This window comes from Pteropus alecto, unplaced genomic scaffold (assembly GCF_000325575.1).
Source record: "Pteropus alecto unplaced genomic scaffold, ASM32557v1 scaffold131, whole genome shotgun sequence".
NCBI classification, from domain to species: Eukaryota; Metazoa; Chordata; class Mammalia; order Chiroptera; family Pteropodidae; genus Pteropus; species Pteropus alecto.
The window spans coordinates 1,479,533-1,499,026 of NW_006434709.1; the positions used below are offsets into that span (position 1 = coordinate 1,479,533).

Sequence of the window (19,494 nt, forward strand, 5' to 3'; positions counted from 1 at the left end):
CTACTGTGTGCTAGGAACACATTTGGGAGACCGCGTGGATTTCGCGGGAGCGGTGACTACCTTCTACTTGGTCCCCGTGCGCGGCATCAAAGGCTCCCAGCTCCCTTGAACTCTGCGCGGACGCTGCTCCCGGGTCACCCGGCCTGGCGGTTGGGCCTGGTCAGAAACCTCGCACGTCCCAGGAGTCAGTGTCTCGGTAGATAGGCCGAGCGCCAACATCGCCATCCGGGTCAGTCTGGCGCATAGTAGGTACTCATTAACGTTTGTGAAATGAATGAACGAGCAAGCGAAGGGCAAGGCCAGGGGAGAACGCGAGTGAGATGGTTGGAGGGGTCTTTGCGGGACCCAGCAAGGGCCTTACAGCGGGGCACCCTCCCCCTCCCCCTGCTGCGCTCGCAGCCCGGGCTGTTCCGGGTCCTCCCAGTACTGGGTTCTGTAAAGCCAGATCTGATCTTGGCGCTACCACTTTACGCAGTGTCGGAAGCCACTCTAGTACCCGCAGCTGAGACCGTCCAACTTCCCTCCTGGATGAGGGGGAGCGAATCAGGCGACTAGACCACCCCAGATCTTGGGGATTCCTGGGCAGGCCCGCTCGCCTCGGTGTTCTCTATCAGTTTCTCAAACGGGTACGAACTCGCCAGATACACTGCCGGGAAGCCCGCTCCCGGCTTTCCGAGGAGAATCAGGCCAATCTTTATTTTATATTAAGCGAACAAAAAATAGAAGGCAAAATTCATTTGCTTCGGACGCCCCTCCCCAACTCATTTAAAAATACAAATCAAAGAAACTTAGCTAGCAGAGCCAGAGCTTGGGGCTTCTTGGCTCCAGAGTCTAGTAAGGATAATAGAGGAAATTACGTAGAGCCACTAAGACCCTTAGATGCCCTCTCTATAGGTGGTGCGTCCTGCGTGAAGACTCGAATTTGTCTGGTGCCAGCTTAGGCCTGGGGACACACGCCACAGTCGTCCCTTCCAGTCCCTAGTACTCATTGTCTCAGCCTTCGAAAGATTCGGCTTCCCTGCCCGGCTGGGTCACCTGTGGGTCACACCTGGAAGTTCCCACCCTGAAGGTATCTGTGTGTTCGGGAAGCAGCAGTGAGTCTACAGGCACCCAAGGCCAAGCGACCACCCAGGGCGGCAGAACTAGCATGAGAACACGAGGAGCCGCTAATGCCCGGCACAGTTCCCTGAAAATGAATACAGTTCACACAGACACATCAACAAGGCTACCCATTTCGTTACCGCTCTGCTTCTGTGTGTGCGTGTGTGTGCGTGTGTGTGTGTGTAGGGGGGGGGATGTATATAAAGAGAAAAATAAAGACCAAAACGATAGAACTTAGCATAGACCTGCAAGGAGAATGGGCGTCCTTCTGTCAAAAGCAAACAAAGCAAAAGGAAAAACATAACAAACACAAAATAAAACAATCCCAGGAAAATAAAAAAGAAACCCAATACCCCCGCGAACCCCCAAACTAAATTTTAAAAAAATCCCAAAGTGCAGTCCCTGAATGAACAATTTAAACTTTTCAGCCACTGCCTGGGGCGCTGGTCCTGGATTAACGCATCTACTAACAAACTCAGATATTGAGGCTGTGGTCCGCCGAGGGCCGAAGCGCCAGGTTCAGTGCTCGCTCATTCCTATATAACACCGTGCCCACCTTCTCTGTTGCCACAACGCCCACCAAGTTTGCCTTGTGAGCTGCTGTGACCTATGGCGTGAGGCCTGCGAGGTCTGGGCCGAGTTTCCCTAGGTCCAGTGGCTGCTGTAAATCCAAGTAGAAAGCTAGCAGACGCGGGGCGATGCTTAGTCCAGTCCAGACTTGGCTGCTGGAGGGGGAGTCTGTTCCCACAGGCCACTCCCAGCTCAAGCCCCCTAAGCTGTGGCCCCTTGCCAGGCGTCTTCAGTTGCATCTGTGGCATCCAGGGCCCTGCTGGGGCCCCGCCATTCTGCTGTCTGTAAATGTTTGGACCTGCGTGCTTCTGGAGCACGGATTCTCAGGGAGGGCGGACCCACTAAATTCAATGCCCTCCTTTCCCTCCTCACATCCACAGCAAGAATTATCCAGCCGCAGCCAGAGGCCCTGGCCTTCACGCGTCCTTCCACGTCCCCAGCCGCGGAGCACATCTTTAAGGTTCCAGGTGAAAGCAGTTCGGCTAATGGGTAGTGAGTGGTGTTGGGAGGAGGGAGAGCGGGCAGCCATTCACTCAGTCAAAGGATCCAGCAATTTTCTTGCCCTCCTGCTCACAGACGGAGGGATGCAGAGCCAGGGGCCCAGCGCTGCAGGTCTCAAGCCCAGGCGGAGCTCTCAGGGGGCAACCTCTGAGTCCTGCCGAATCCGAGCCAAGATGGCAACAGAGTCTGGGGGCAGAGGGTGCGGCCCGAATGGAATTTTGAGACCTGCAGGCCCAAGGGACCGCGTCGCGTGAGCAGGGACCGGCACCACGCGTCGTTTGGGTGACGCTGGCAGACGGCTATTCCAGGCTTTATCCAGACAGGTTGTTGAATATGCGTCCCTGTTGATCTGGGAATCATGTCGGCGTATCTGAGTGTGCGGGTGCGATCGCAGATTGGGAGGTTACAGAGAGTTTTGGATGAGAGTTGTCCCACCTCTTGTGATTGCCGGGATCCCGGCTCCACCGAAAAGGCCATTGCACCGCGCCCGCCCGGTGCCGTTAGAGCCCCAGCAGGGAGGCGGCCTGTTCCTTCCGCTGCCTTCTGTCCGTGGTTGGCACTCCCTTAACAAACATAAAACAAAAGGATCCCCGGTCCCTATCCCTCACCGGCCAGTGACCGTGCATGCAGAGGTGTGGAGCGGCCTGCGCGGCTGTATGGCCTCGGCAGAAGCCTAGCTGTGTCTGCGTGGGGTGTGCGGGGTCCCTGTTGTCCCTGTAGCATTGTTTGTGCCCTGTGTGGCTTGAAATAGCCTCCATTTTGAGGCGGGGGAGGAGGGGGATGCAGCAATGTCGGCCTCCCGGGCTCCCTGACCTGCATTTGGAAGAAGCTGGAAACTTGAGTGATTGGTTGAATGAGGATTCCTGAAGGGGACTGGAGGAGTCGCAGGTGTGGTATGCAAGGTGTCTTGGATCCTCCTCTCATCAGCCTGTTCTGACCCCTTGACTGCTCACCTTCCAACTCTCTTGGGCTCAGGACCCAAAGGAGACCTGCTCTCTACAGGGTGGGATGTTGGGGGATGTCTGAGGAAGGAGGCCCTGGTTTGTGGGTCACCTTAGAGCTCCCCTTTTTTCATTCAATGGAATATTTACGAAGATTCTGCTGGGTGTTTGCAGTTTTGTAGACATCACCTCTGGCCCTTAGCACAGCCCTTTAAGGTAAAGAACAATGGGTTTCTCTGTACAGATGAGAATATTGAGGCACAGAGAGGAAAAATAATTGGTTCAAGTTCAAATGGCTGTAAGATTGGTATTCCAAAGCAACTTGACTTAATTCTAGTGCCCAAGCTTTTCTTTTATTCCCCTGTGCCATGCGACTCCCCCAACACAGATCTGCTGCCTTGGGGTGGGGCCCTCAGAGGAGTAAGTTCAGAGTGGAAAAGGGGCAGAAAGAAGGGCAAAGACCCAGAGAGAGTGGAGCTCTTTCCCAGAATCCACACCCACCAGCAACCCTACGGCTGCAATGGCAAATGCCTTCCTTCCACCTTTTTATGATTTTATCTAAAGATACTTAGGGAAGATGCGTGTTCAGGGGACAAGGGCAAAATGTACCCTCTGCTTAGAGCGTACTGGAGGGACATTCATCCTGGGGCTAAGGCACTGCTAATTTCTCTTCATCAGTGCTGGGTCTTTCATCTGTCAGAGCTTCTGCCCTGGGCCCCAGTGGGGCCGGGAGTGACGCAGGTGACCCTGGCTGGGAGGAATTTGTGGTAAATGACGTCCTGAGTTTCTCAGGCTATAATAACCTTATCATTAAATGGGAAAGGGCAGAGGGATTTATGAGGGCCCTTTTATTTCTTTTAGCTGCATAAATATGCCCTCTGTGCTGTATTTCCATTATATTGTACAAATATTACAGCATTGCTGTATGTGCATACATGCATTTATAAAAGTACACGCCCTGACAATGCACACAAGTCCACTCTACCTTTCTGTGGATTGCTCCTAGCATGGGTGGCCTGAAATCCACAGAGTGGAGGGTCGCTTTTGACTCCTACCTTTGATGAGTCAACACCTGGGAGTTATTTAACTGATATCTATACATAAAATTATTTTGTTCTACATGTAGAGTTCATAGAATGGGAGGGATGATAGATGGGCATAGAACTTGCAATTGTGCAGGCGGAAGGAAATGCGCACCCATTGATGGTGTGTGAGGCGATGAGTGTCACAGGCAAGGACTCAGGGTCTTAGCATGGTAATATGGGCTTAGGGGACTGATTTCTCCATTTCTGGAAGCCCTGCAGATTTCCTTAATGGACCTCCAAGCTGACTGCTAATGCCTTGCACCCAGAACACCCCACAGTCTATAGAATGGGATCTAATTTAATTCCAGGTGCCAAACAGGTCCACACACCTGCTGAAATCCCTGCTGGGTGGGGATCGCCCCCATGCCCTGTCCTGTAACTCAGGCCTGTCCCCCATAACAGCACTGGGCACCCATCTCTAGGTGACTACACCTGTTACCAGGAGTGTTTCCCAAGACCCAGATCCCTGAGTCTGTGTCCAAGACAGTTATCAGTCAACTCTCACACTAGGCTACCTCCAAGCTCTACCCTAACCCTGTCCCCATACCCAGAGCCGCTCAAACTCAGCAGCTGTGGGGAGGCTGTGCGTCACCCTGCCGAGGTGTCCCAGTATGTGTGTGCGTAGCCCCCGGGTCAGATCAGACAAACTCGGGATCCCGAAGCTGGAGCGACCTCTAGCCGGCATCAGGCTGGTTCCCCTTCCCCAGGCGGTGGCCCAGGAAACGCCTGGGCCCCGCAGCTGGCAGAACGGGCGCTTAAGATAGAAGAGGCTGGAAAAGGTAGCGGGAGGAAGGCGGGTGAAGGAGTTAGAGGAGGCCAGGCAAACCGTTACCCGCGAGTGGCCTCTTCTGGGCGCTGGGTCTCCCGGTCTCGGGCTCTAGGATGCTCGGAGAAACAGACCTCAGGCTCTGGCCGCGGCCTAGAAGCGAGCCGAGAGCAAGACGCCGGAATCTCCTTTCTCCTCCCATCTCGCTGGGCGAAGCCCGGATCCGGCGAAAGCGGAGCCTAGAGCTTCGCTTGAGGTTGGCATGGCGGGGCAGAATAGCCTTATTCTCGCGGGGAGAAGGCCAGGGACAGTTGGGTACTCGGGCGCAGTCTACAGGAGCTTGCAGGAAGAGAGTGCTGAAAGGCGAGCTCGGCGGAGAGAAACGGCCAGGAAAGAAGAAAGGAGGGCAAAGGGCGAGGGAGGAAGGGAGAGACGCGAAAAGCCAGGCCGGGAGAAGGCCGCACCAGGAGCTGGCTGGGCCCAGGCGCCGCGAGGAAGTGGGTACCGAGAGAGCGAAGCAAAGGCGGGCGAGCGCCCCGCGAGCCACCCCCTCGCGTCCCGGTGCCCTCTCTCGAGAGCAACCGGTGCTGTCTGCGTCGCTGGGAAGAGAAAACAAGGCTGGGCAGGAGGCGAGGACGCGCCCCCGCCGCTGAGCGGAGCCCGGGCCTTCCTCACCAGACCGCGGTTCCGGACTCTGGTCCCTCCTCGTCCTGACCCCGCGGAGCGCTCGTGACGCTTTACTCCGCACCTGCCGCGAGGGACGCGGGGCGGGGACCTGACTTTGCATCCCTAGCTCCCACCCCTGCCGCTGCTACAGCAACCGGCCAGATGAGCCTCGGGTGAGGGGCTGGCCCGAGACGCTGAGAATTGTAAGGCGGTGAAACGGGGATCTCTTCGGTCCCATTCGCCGCTTTGTCCCCTGCACTCAGATCAATGTCCAGCACACAATAGACACTCAATATTTACTGAATGAATGGACTGAATGATGACTGACTGAATAGGGAAGTGGAGGCTGCAGGAAGGTCGGAGACCCCAGCAGGAGTAGGGTGGGGGTCCAGTAGTCCAGAGCCACGAGCTGTCGTCCTCTTACCTCGCACCAGGATGCGGCGGCAATGGTCTGACTCGCCAAGCCCGGGCTGCCCGTCGCTGTCGGCACCGCTCTCCCTGGAGCCCGCGGGGCTGGCGGCTGAGGTCCCGGCAATCTCCCCTGGGCTGCGGCCGCCAGCATCGGCGTTCGAGTCCTCGGCTCCGCCGCGGTCCGCGCCGCGACCGTCGCGCGACTCCCGGCGTGTGGGGCCACGGTCGCGCTCAGTGCCCCCATCGCCCATGCCGGCCGCCACCGCCGCTTTCGCAAACGCCTGGCCAGCCAGGGCTGGCCAAGCCCGCTGCTCCCCTCCCCTTGCGCCCCCCGCCCGACTTCTCTGACTCCTCCGGCCCCGCCCCCACCAGCTGCTCCACCCCTTTCTGCTGATTGGGCCCGAGTTGCGGAGCTCCAATTCGCGGCGGCGCGCTTCGGCAATACGCGCGCGGGCTGGGCTGGGGCGCGGGGGCGCGGGAGCCCCACTCCTCCACCCCCTAGTCAAGCCCCACTCCCAGCCCGCAGAGGAAGGCTGGTGCTGCCCTGGGGTATTGAGGAACGCCCTACGTCTTCTGAAGTTTATTACTCCCTCCCCCCGACCGCCAGCCTACTCCCCTTCCCCCCCACCCCGCCTCCAATTCTCTCTCTCTCTCGGTCCCCAGGGAAGCGTAGCCTTCGCGCTCCAGCTCTTTCAGCGAGATCAATAACAAAAATGCTCCAGGAAGGCGACTCCGACGAGACCTAGCAGAAAATTGGAGGTTGGCCTTGCTCGGGTGCTTGGCGGGGTGGGGGGCTGAAGGCGGGGACTCAGGCCTGGGGTTCGGTGCTCCACCTTCGCCCCCAGATTCAGAAGTCCAGCCACACTCTTGAACCCAGACTTCAGGCCCCTCCCGGAGCTCCAGGGAGAGCAAAGCCAAGACTGTAGCGAAGGAGCCGGAGAGAGGGAGGCAAGGGGACTGATGGAATGACCTGCACTCGCCGGGACGGGGAAAACAGGGGTGCAGACAGATAGCCGGGTCCAGGAGCCGGGAGGGTGGAGTGAGGCCGAGACTTGATAGGTAGAAAACTCCCGTTTCCCCTGCGGCTCTGAGGCCTTCACACAGGGACCGCGCCCCCAGACAACGATAGAAGGTGGGCTTTTCATGCCTGCCACCGGTTGACTCCCCACCCTTCAGTCGCGGGTCCCAGGTCTCATCTTCGCTGGGCTGGGGAGAGGCTAGGGTCGAGGTGAGAGCGGCGGAAGGCCAGGCAGGGCTGTGGAGCTGAGCTGTGGGAATCCCCGGGCATTGCTTGGCCCTCCGTGGAGTCCAGGTCTCCATTACTTTCTGAGGAGCCCGTGCTCGCTGGAGTCTAGCTTCTCCTTCGACAGCGCCAGGAGAGCTCAGACTCGATTTCCCTTCCTTTGACTCAGAAAGGAACTTGGAAGAAAGATCGAGAGAGCCAAGTGAAGATGTGTGTGCAAACGTGTGTGCAGGAGGGCCCATGACCCCTTCACTAAAGCGCTATAACAGCAGACTTTGCTTCCCTTTTCTGGCACACATGCTAGAATGAGCAAGGGTGCTTGGGTCTGTCCAAGGGTCGGCCTGAGAGCGGAGGTAGGGCCAGTGGATAGTCAGGCTGTGGCATGGCTGAGTGTGTTGTTGGTGCAGCCTCCATAACTCCAGTGAGTGTGTGAAGAGGTATAAGAGTGTGCATGTGTCAGTATCTTAGTGTGTGTCTAGCGTGCAGGTGAGCATATATGTCCAATCTCAAATGTCCCCAGCCAAGACAGGTGGGCACCAGCGAACCAATTATTTAATTGGATGACTGTGCCTCTGCACAGAGTTTGGGACTCCCAGAAAGCAGAGGGTCAGTGGGGCAGAGGAAGAGGCCTGCTGCTCCATACTAACCGAAGGGAGGGAAGCAAGGAAGGTAAGAAGGAAGGAAGGTCACACCTACAAGGTAATTTGGGAGGCGGAGGGGAGCCGTAGTATTTCAAAGTATGTGAGGTAGAGTGTGCGGAGGGAGAGGAGCGGGAACCAGCTAGCTGTTGGTGCTGAGAGTTTGTAGCACCGGGGATTGGAAGTTTATAAAGGAGTGCGTTTAACTCCTCCTGGGGAGTGTGACCCAGAGGGACAGAGCTTTGTTGGAAGGACCCATGCTGCCTATGTTCGGTGAGCCCTGCACGTGGTCCCTCTGAACCTGGCTCCTGGAGGGGCAAGCGAACTCCTCAGGGACCCCCACATGAGCCACTGCATCCTCCACCCTGGCACACACAGTAGAGGGCTAGTTGCCTGATCTAGCCTGTCATCTTTGCTTTGCACTTCAGTCTTTGTTCTCTCTGGCTCTCTCAAGTTTAATTATTTTTATTATTCAAATAAGACACATCTAGCATAGAATAATTCTAAGCAGAAAGCAAACACTCAGCTTAAAATTTCACGGTCCCCAAACCTGTTTCTCTTGCCACACTCGATGTCCAGATTTCTGTTCAAAGAAAAGTGGAACAGCATTTGCTGAACCCCGCCGTGTTTTCTGTTCACGCTTACAATTTTCATTTCACAAATGACGTCATCTGTGTCGGACATTTGAGTCTCCATCCTGGGGTCTCTTCTAAGGTCAATGGATGGGCTTCCTGGCCCACGAATCCTCATGGTGAGCCAGCTATTCTGCGGGAGTGCAGAGCCCTGCGGGGCCAGGACCGGGGTGTGAGGCCACCTCCCTTTCCCTGGCTGCGGGGGAGCCGGGCAGTGAGCACTAGAGCCCAGCCCCTGGTAACTGTGGGGAGCTCCCAGTCGTGCCCTCTCTCCTTCGCGCTTTATTCTTTCCTCACGTTCTCTCAGAGCGGAGTGGGAGTGGGCGGCCGCAGGCGTCCCGGCGCTCTCTCCTCTGCAGGTCTGGTAAGTGGGGCTGCGGCCCTGGTGACCCGGCGCCGGGATCCAGTGAGGAACTAAGCGGTTGAGGGGAGAGAAAGAGAGAGGGTCGTTCAGGGCCGCTTGGCTCCCACCCACGACCTGCCAGTCTACCTCCTGCGCGTGCTGGGTGAGCAAGGCTGGGTGCTCCAGATATCCGGGTACTGCCACTTGGCAGGCATATATAGGGTCGGCCTTGCTGAGTGTGTATATGGCTATGCGCGCGTGCACGCATGCTGGACCGCCATTTGACTCTGGGGGACCCTTCCGCCCAGAGTAATCTGGACGCTGAGCTCTAGACAACCTCAGATCGCCTGGCAGCGGGTGGGCGATAGGATCCGGGAATTTGCTAGGATCCGAGATTCTTCGCCAGGCAGCTGCAGCGGGTGGGGAAGGCCAGAGTCCCGCGCCTGCCGACCTTGCTTCCACTGCCAGTCTACACTGGCGGTCTCGCTGTCATCTCAACCCAGCCAGGATCCTAGGGACCTGGAAGTGTCCTTTGCCCCTTCTTCTTTGTAAAACGATATAGAAACCTAAGCATGAGAGATATAGAGGGATCCCCAATTCAGGCTGAACCTTGTAGAAACCCTCAGGAGACCTAGTCCTAAGGAGCATCTAACTAGAGCTGGGGTTCGTGGCACTCCTTCCTGACCTGCCCTCTCCCCGCTCTTTCTGTAGTGAGTGGAGGACCTGGACCGCCATGTGGCCCAGAAAACTCTTGGTGGCAGAGTGTCACCCAACTCTAGCCCAGGATGCAATAGTTCCCTGTGCCCAGACCTGCTCCTTGGGGAAAGTTAAAGCCCACTAGATCCTGGGGACATGTGGAGGCCATGAAGGAGACAAAGCAGGGATCCCAGCTGGGCTTTAGGCTGCAGTGGCCCTAAAGGAACCAGAAAGGGCTAGAAAAACCTGGGGTTTGTCTACCGTGGAGATGCAGCAGGGCCAGCGCCACTGAGAAAGCAACTTAGGCTGTCCCCCTGCCCCCTACAGGCTGGGATCCCTCTATATCCCTCTGGCCTTGCCTTGCTCAGCCACCCTCTAATTCCTGCCATTTTTTCAGGGTGTGGGCCTGATCTGGTCTTTCTCCAGGGACCCTCTAGACCCTCCCCACTCACCTTCCGCATGCCTTTAGGAGGCTTAGCAGGTAAAACTGACTTCTCAACTCTCCGTGTTGCTGAGGACTGGGTCCTGTAGCCTTCAGGTAAATAGTCCCAACCCCCAAGACCACCCCCACAACTTCAGAATCTTCTTCAGGTGCTCAGAACTTGGAACTTAGTCCGATCCTGTGTCTGGCCATTTTTACTTCTTCCGTATTTCTCAGGTGCTCTGGCAGGCACATCAGGTCAGCTCTACAGGCATGGACCCCTGGCCCCAGCTCAGCCCCACTTTTGCTGGTGACCCTTCCCTCTGCTGAGGCTGGGGCCAGGCTGCTTTTCCAGGCTGCTGGTGTGCCTGCCTTGAGCTTGCAGCTGCTTCTACACCTGATGAGTTTCTGCTTTCTCCCCGTCCTCCCCCTTGGCCTCTCAGTCTCCACTGCCCTGCTTCCCTCTCTCACCTTATGCATCTCCCACCCATTCCCCAGAGCCAAAAGCTCAGGAGTCTGGGTTCCTCTGCTCTGTCTTACTCCCTTTCTGTTTGGGTCTCTTGTCCATCTTTCTCCTTGCTGGTTCTGGGGCCCCACCCAAAAGCCCTTGAGAGATCCTGGGTGGCACTTGCCATCACTGCTGGAATTGTGGGGGATTCTCCTGCACTTGAAGGGTGCTGGAGGTTTGGGGTGAACAGGAAAGCACACGCCTCAAGGACTAAGCCGGGGAGCACAAGACCTAGGTGGCAAAAGCAATCCCTGCATCACTTCCTTCCCTGATCCGCCCACGCTGCCCCCTTCATGCCTGGAAGCCAGACCTCTGCACCAGCACGTTAGGGAGAGATCCAGTCTCACCCACTCATAGAGAGAGATTGACATTTGAAAGGGAGATAGGATGCTGCTGGAGATTTTTACAATGGGCATTATTAATTTTGTAAAACAATAAAATGTATTTATTTCTGAGAAGAGTAGCAGTGCCGAAGGACGGCAACTCTAATGGTGAGACAGGTGGTTCATTTGGATAGTGGAGAGGTGCTGGGAGCAGAGAGAGGCTCCTCAAATTTCAGTGTTTGAGCCCCTCCTAGATTGTCAGCCGGTTGCAGGCTCAGTCACTGGAGTCAGTCACTGACTCATTTCAGGCAACAGAAGATGACTGAGGTTTGTCTGCTGGATGCCAGTGTCTAAGAATGCTATAGGAAGTGGAGACCATCAAGAGAGTGGAGGTCACCCCTGATAGGGAGATCAGGGGACCCAAGTTGACTGGGCTATGTGGCTGGTACAGGAGATGGCTAGCTGTCATTTACCCTCTCTGGCATTTGATTGCCTCCAGTTAGCCTTGTGCTCTCTGGGCTCAGGACAGGTAGCCTTGGCCACTGCTGAATTCTTCCCCCTACACCTATTTCGTCCAGTTCAGGGTCCTACAGGTGTAAGCCTAGATTCCTGAAGCTAACTCCCAGATGCAGCCCAAGCCCTCCCCACCCCAGGCAGCTGGCAGCACTACCTTGCTTTGCTTCATCCCCTCTTCCACTTGGGCAAGGTTCCTAGTCAGGCTGTGGAGCTCTGGGGCCATCAAAATATGTCACTAGTGCCAGGCCTGGTACAACCTGTCATAGTCTTCTTGAGCCTGTGAGTCTTGGGGCCCAGTAAGAAGGGCTGCCCAGGGGAGGCTGTGGGTCTAGGGCCTCACTGTAAAGAGGGCCACACAAGAATGACTCACCATCAGGACAGGTCTGATGAAATCTTTCAAGTACTTATCACCCAGCTGGTACCAGCAGGCAGCTCCCATCTTGACTCTGGCCTTGGGCCAGGGCCAAGAAGGCTTAAAGAAGGAGGCAAAGGAGTTCTCTATACCTGTTACATATTAAATCACTCAGAGAACTTAGAAAAAATTGCTAGTGCTCAGCTGCAGACCAAATGGCTACAAATCTGATCCCTAGTGGGCTCCTTATATTTAAAATGCTTCTAGGAAACCACTAAATTGGGCCAAGAATGGGAGAAGCAGGCATTGCCAGATGAGAGAAAGGCAGGAACAAAGGTTTGGAAGTGGCTGGTAAGTGGTGATTCCCAGAATGAGAAATGGTTGTTTTGGCTGGGACTTTGAGTGAAATGGGGAGAAAGGAAGCCAACAGTGGTGGGGTCTGGAAAAGTGGGGGCAGTTTTGGGGTAAAGGGATCAGAGAAGGTAAACGGTTCTGCCAGAAAACAACTGGACCCGACCTGCAGGTGTCCAACATGATCCCCAAAACTTCCCCCACCCACACAACTCAGGAGTCTTTTTTCCTGGGGACAGGCCACTCAAGGGCAAGAAAGGAGGCAGCTAGTGGGGCGGGTCATGAGGTTGAGTCAACAGCCAGCACAGCAGGGGTGTCCCAGGGTTTTAGGACAGGGGTTCAGGGACTCCCAATTTAATGATCTTCTCTTCTCATACGCTTTCCTCCGATTCTCCCCAGCGCTTTCTTGGCTTCCTACTCCTCTTCCCTGGGAGTTCTCTGTGACTCTTCCTTCCTCCCTTTCTTCAGATGATTTTGCCACCTCATCTTACTTCATTTGCCTCCTTTCTCCTTCCTTCTCTTGGCCACCTGTTCCCTGTGCCATCTTCCCCACTGGCCCCTCAGCCCCTCAGGCCTCAGTGGCAGTGTCTCCCTCCATCCCCACTCCCCATCTTCTCCCCCTCCTTCTCCCCCTGCTCATACCCTTATTTCCCCTCTTCTCACAGACCTCTCCGCAATGGGCAGGAGCGCCCTTATTTTACATCTCTCTCTTCATCAATTTTACTTGTCTTTCTTCAGAAATTACCGTCCAGTATAGGTGCAGTGTTTAAACTAAGGAAGAAGAAATGCCAGAGATTCAAGAGAATCTTCTAAAATTTTTTCCTTCTTTCTTCACAAACAAAATTTGTTCACTCCTACCACATTCTGATTTTATCTGGATCCTCCCCTGAATGGATCCTTTGTTTTCTAGCAAGGGATACGTGGTTAACTGCCCAAAGCTGTGCTGGACTCATATTATCATGAAATAGTCACAACAACCTTTAGGGCGGGACTTGGTTGCCCCATTTTGCAGAGGAAGAAACAGAGACCAAAGTCATACAGCTAGTTCGTGTGATTCAAACCCAGGCACCAGATCCCGGGGCCCTGCCAAAGCAAAAATCTCTTCCTCTCCCTCTCACTTCATTCCGAAAGCTGGGCTCCCTCCCAAATCCACGCACTGGAGGCCTGGCCTGGCACTACGTGGTGGTTCCTGGCACAGCAACCTGAGCGAGGCTTTAGGACTGAGAGACACAGAGGAGCTCTCACAGGGCTGTGGCTCTGTGGAAACAGAAGGAAACCTGGTCTATGAGGACCCTCCCGCAGAACCTATGTTGACAGTGGCTGAGCCGTGGCTTGACCTCCTAGAACTATGTATGTGTTGTTTTGTTTTTGCTGTTTTGGTATCCGCTTTATTGAAATATAATTCACATATCATTCAATTCACTCGTTTACAATGTACAATTCAATGGTTTTTAAAATATTCACAGGTACACTAAAATATATAGCATATGTATACATTGCAACCATCACCACAGTAAATATTTGAAATTTTCATCACCTCAAAAAGAAACCTGTACCCTTTAGCTATCACTGCCAAGCTCCCATCCATAGTCAGTCCTAAGCAACCACCAATCTATGTTCTGTTTCTATGGATTTGCCTATTCTGGATAATTTATATAAATGGAATCATACAACATGTGGTCTTTGTGTCTGGGTTCTTTCACTGAGCGTAATGTTTTGAGGTTCATTCATGTTGTAGTATGTATCATACTTCATTCCTTTTTAGGGCAGAATAACATTCCATTGTAGGGTTATACCACATTTGTTTATCCATTCAATTTTGATAGACATTTAGAATGTTTTCACCTTACCTGCATGAGAGTGTGGTTGTCTCCCTGTTTCAGGGTGCCCTGCAGACAGCTCAACTAGGAGAGAGGGGCAGTTTTCTGGGAGCAGCTGGAGGAGCGTAGTGAGGCTCAGGGAAGGACCATACACTGGCTGTGTGTCCCCAGTTCATCGGTCACCTTTCAGAAGCCTCCTTTCTGCTTCTAATGAGGAGGGTCCCCTGGCCTGGGGGCCTTTTAGGAATTGCTCCTGAATCCAGAGCCTTGGCTTTCAGCTAGATTGGGTTAGAATTTGCTATCTAGTTGCCGACAGGTCGCTTAACCTCTCTGTGCCTCAGTGTCTTCATCCATTAAATGGGGATAACGTTGGTACAAAACCACTAGTGTTGTTATGAGGAGTTAATTTGTGTAGAGCACTTTATATAATACCTAGCACTTGATGAGTGCTAAGGAAAGACAATTTAAGCTTATGTCACTTAAGCCTTAAACCTGAGAGTGCACAGATAGCACTAGTTTGTCAGGTCAGTGCCCCTAACGGGATAGGGGGAAGTTGTCTGGCCTGTGGGTTGCAAGCCAGGGTTCTGGGCCCTCAACCCCAGCTGCCCCTGTGGAGTTGAGGTCGGGGTGCGGGAGAAACACAACTCACAAGCCAGAGGACAGCAAATCTCTATCATCTTGGCCAACTTCAGATTTCTCCGAAGCAGGCAGACATTGAGCTCAGAGAAGATAGTGAGCTGTGAGATAGGGACTTGAACCTTGCAGTTCTCCAACTCAGGTCCTGGAGCAGACATTGTCAAACTTTTCGTGTTTATAGTGCCACACGTGCCTCCGTCCCCAAGCCAGATTCTCCCCTTCCCAGTCCCAGATGCCCAGCCTGCTTGGCGGCTCTTCCTGAGGTCCAGGGAAGGACAACACAGGGATGCAGCCAGGAAGGAACAGGAAATGCAAACCCAAGAAGCATCCAAGTCCAGCGGCTAGTGGCCAGGAAGCAGGAGAATTGCAGTGGGTAGTGTCTTGACCCTTTCTCTTTCCCCAGCATTTCACGGCAAGGTGCCCCAGCAGACAGTAGCGGTGGCTCCCCTGCCCACCTTGGGGAGCAGCCTGGAGGCCAACAGTGGTGGCTTATATAGCCTTTGATACCTTTTGAATTTGTGGGGTGTCATGATGAAAACAAATCTAGTAAAATAACTTTTTAAGTGTTGTTGTTAGAATAGGTTTGAAGAGGCATTTTGTTTCATTGCTTCCATCAAGGACTGCTTATATAACTTTCCTCCGCAACTTGGTGCTCCAGAGAGCTTACCTGCAGAGACTTCCTGTGTAGACATGGTTCCTTTTTGTCTTGTCCCCCCTGTCCCCCACACACATTCAAGGTCACCAACCACCCTCTCCCTAGTCCCCAGTGCCAGGGAACCCAAGAGTCTTGGGTCCTGTTGCTCTAAGAAGTGATCATTTGAGATCAGTGTCATCTGCAGGTGGGCTCGGTGAAGGGGAAGCTGAGAGAACATGGTGCCGACACCCCTTCCCTGGTAGCCTTGCCTCTGGGGTCTCCCCTAGCTCACTGGCTAAGGCTTCCTTGCTCTCTGGTTTGGGTTGGTCCAGATTCCAGCGTCTGAGGCCTCTCCACAGCATGGTCACACACCAGTCGCACCAGTCGAGAAGGACAGGGAATTACCCAGAGATGAGTGAGGGTGGGGTGAGCCTGGGGAGTTCTTCATCTCCTGATCCTGGGAAAGCACTTCAGAAAATGCAAAGAGGAGCCGTGAGGCAGCCTTGTTAGGTGACAGTTGAGCCTCTGTTGGAGTGCTGGTAATGCTCTGACTACTAGCCAAGTCTTCCTAGAGATCATAGCTTAGGAAGTCTGTCCCCTTACTCCAGATGTCACCAGGAATTTATATCTACTATGAACTATTTTTCAGGAGCTGCTGCACACACTATGGAATATCCCTCACTCAACAAATATTTATCTAGCTACTACTATATGCTGGACACAGTGCCAGGCGCTGGAGGACAGTTGTCAACCAAACAGACCTAAATCCCCTTAGTGGTGGAGCCTGCGTGGCAGGAGACAGCTAACTTCCCCTTGGACAATCGAACTCCGTGTGGAGTCAAGGCAAGAGACCTCTGAGGGTGATCTTGTGGGATCACGCCACCTGGTAGTTCACAGAGATGCATAGGCCAGCTGGTGACTAAGCACAGCTTTGTTTTCCCGGCTAAACAACTGTCTCTGAAAATACGTCCCCTTAAACAGTGTTTGCTCAGCCTCAGGGGCCCTGTAGTAAACGAAAGGCCGAAAGGGGGAACCAGTGTTTGGTGATAAAACAAAACAAAAATACAAACAAAAACCCTAAACAAACACACAACCCATGCCTTTTGGGAGTGTTTGTGGGGGTAGGCTTTTGTTTATAAGTGCATATGGTATGCACTAATTCTATTTACTTTTAAAACAGCTTTAATTTTTTATAAAAAAGGAAGACATTTGGGGAAAAACTATAAACAGCACAAAGGATTATAAAATGACAAGTAGGTGTCTCTTTAGACCCGTAGCCCCATTCCTAAAAATCCCAAGTTCTTGCCCCATCTCCGACATATATCTCTCTCTTTGAAAACAGGAACGAAGTCACACTGTTCTCTGTTCTCCGTCCTACTTTTTTCGACTTCGCGGGCACCTTTGCGCTTGCTCCTAACAGCCGGTCCTTGGCTTACCCGTTCTGCGCACTCATTGAGCCCTCACTGCCGGCTTCCCCACAGCGTCACCAGCTTAGTATGTTACCTAAGATTTTGGTCTTTGTGAGTCTGATAGTTTCCTTAAAGAAACAAGTAAACTGAAGAGAAACAAGAGAAAGCAAGAACAAGAAAGAATGTTTGCGACACGAGGCTGTTAGTTTCCGTCCGCCCGCACGTGGGGCGGTCCGAGCCTGCGTACGGGATCGCCGGGCACTCGCAGGCCCGAAGCCGTGCCCTTCAGAGCCGGGGGAGCGGAGAGCGGCGGCGGGGCAAGCGGGGTCAGCGGGAATTAGCGCGCCTGGGCCGAGGCAAGGGATCGCCGCAGGACGAGCGAGGGATCGCCGCAGGACGAGGCGGGACGAGAGTTCGAGACAGGATTAGCGGGTTCAAAAGCAGGTCAGAGAGAGCTAAACGAGGCGACGAGGTCCGCGCGAGGTCAAGGTCCTCAGTGGAGGTGGGCTTCGGGCCGGGCGCGGAAGCCGCAGTGGGGAGATGCCCGAGTTCCGAGCGCGTGCAGGGACTCGGCAGGCTCTCCACGGAAAGCTGTGTCCTCTGGCGGCTGCGGGACCAGGACACTGCCATTCTGGGCCTCGGCCACGGGGAATAAGGGAGTGGAGAGGTGAGCCCCTAGATGAGTCCGAGACCATTTCAATGAATAAAGAGCAAAAATGTGGAACACGGTTTATCTACTTTTCTTTTAGATTTTAATTCCACTTCCTTTTCTTAACATTTTTTTTTTTCCTGGCAAGGTAGAACACAGCTTGCTTAGGCCAACACATAGCTTAGCAAACTGCACCGAAGAGTGCAAAGGAATTTGTTGCGGAAAGAGGGTCTCTCCCTTCTCGCCGCGGACATCAGCGGCCTCCGCTGCGAACAATCGCGGAGCGTCCTATACGTGTATGGAGGGGGAGCTGGAAGGACCGCTGGGCGAGACAGCTCTTCCTCAAGAGAAGTGAGCTGGGGGAGTGTGTTTCATTCCTTGAGCCCTTTGACTTGCTGTGTTTTGTTTTGGTTTGGTTTGGTTAATAACAATGTAGTTACATATTCCTTGAGTGGTCTCTTTCTCTCCGACCTCCCACCCCCCATACTCTTGGCGAACAAACTTAGGGATATTGCAAAATGTTAAGTGGGAGCTCCACTCTGAAATCCTGGCCGTGGTAGATGATCCCCAAACCCCAATAAAAAGACGGGCGGAAAGATGACGGCTAGTGCTCAGCATCACTGGATGGAGGTGGTCCCGCTCGCTCGCCATCCCCAGTGTCCCGACGCCCGGTCACTCCTTCCCCAAGGACCTGCCTCGCCCTTCCCAGCCTGGGCTTTCTCCTTCCCTTCCCCGTGGGTGAGGGCGACGCCGCTGCAGGGATGGAGTCGGGATGGAGGCGCGCGTCTTCACCTCCACGAAGGCCGGCTCCTCTGGAGTGGGTCCTGCCGATTTTCCGCGGAGAACGTTCCGGAAAAGTCTATTCCTTAGGGGCAACGTTTACAAATCCTTGGGGTGATGTTGGTAGTGAAGGAGGTGCTGGATGTCGGGGGATGATGGGCTGGGAGCGTGTGTGAAGATGGCAGAAAGGGAAAGAGAAAGAGGAGAAAGAGGCCAGCGAAGGGGAAGAAGCCTCGAAAGATGGGTCGCAAGAGCCCTGGAGCGAGAGCGGGGGTCTGGGAGACTGGGTGGGAGAGTGGGAAGGGGCGGGGCCGGAAATGGGGAGGCCGCGCGCGACTCAAACAAAGCGCAGCCGGGTCTCCGCAGAGAGTGGTCGCCTTTCCCCCAATTTCTCTCGAATCCTTTGATTTGGTCAGAAGGCCGGCGGGTCTTGGTGGGGACGTGAAAGTTGCTAATAGGAAAGCCAGTTTAAAGGGACCGATACTGGAGAACTCCCATTCACTCAGCCAACCGGCATTCAGCTCCGCCCAACACGACTCTCGTAGCGGGCGCCTTGTAGATGAATAGTGGGCGAGCGGCCCCTTTCCTACCGTTTCGTCCAGGTGTAATCGAGGGCTGTAGCTTTCTTCTGAAAGACCCTGAATATCTCATCCCGGGCCCCCGGTCCTCACTGGCTGGTCAAGGTGCCTAAATCCCTTCATTAGAAATGCATTCCTTTGATTGAAAATACCTCCTCTCAGCTTTAAATCGTATAAACAATATTCAAACTCAACGCCCCTTCCAACTTCTGCACACCGTTCATACAGTTAGAACAACGATAAGAGAATTAAAAGAAAAAAAGACTCCGTACCCAAACCTAAATTCATGACTATCTTTTCTTAAAAAAGAAAAAATAAGGCGTTATTTTTTCACTGCATACTTAATTTGGATCATTTTAGTCACGGTGAACATGCAGTTTTGTATTCAATCTTTTTTACTTAAGGTCTGAACTGAATGTTTGCCATATGCTATGGTCCTTATAAGCATACTTTTCAATGGCCGACTAATATTCTATTATGGTACTGTGTAATTTTTTTTACCCATTCAATTGTTAGATTTTCCAGGCGCTTTCAGTTTTTCGGTATTAAAATAATGCTTAAACCAAAATGGTTAAATATATAGCTTTCACTTTTGGGGAGGGTTATTTCTTCAGGGTCCTTACTGAGTCAACAGAATAGAGACACTTTCGTAGCTCTTAATATACTGCCCAACTGCTTTCCAAAACAATCTGTACAGCCATTTATTTTCAGGCCACTATGGGCTGGGCGTGGTGCTAGCAGTCAGACCTTAAAGCATCCCCTGCCACCCTCGCACCCAAGCCTCTGCTGAGACCTTGCTCTAGGGCCCTAGAGCAAGTCTTACAGCGCAAAGTGGTGAGCGCTCTAGAGAGGGAGCGAAGACCAGGCACTTTGAGCGCTGGGGTAGAGGAAAGGCAGGGGGAAGGCAGGAAGTTCCTTCCTTTG

At 53.7% G+C, this 19,494-nt stretch overlaps 1 protein-coding gene across 1 annotated transcript in view; it reads right to left on the minus strand.

Moving 5' to 3' along the window:
* The window catches only part of VAX2 (ventral anterior homeobox 2), a 28,242-nt gene extending 21,860 nt beyond the window's left edge, over window positions 1-6,382 (minus strand). Inside the window, exon 1 of the mRNA XM_006909506.2 lies at window positions 6,055-6,382. Coding sequence (XP_006909568.1) covers window positions 6,055-6,292 — 238 coding nt within the window. The 5' untranslated portion in view covers window positions 6,293-6,382. The remainder of the gene's footprint in view (window positions 1-6,054) is intronic.
* Window positions 6,383-19,494: the final 13,112 nt, after the last annotated feature.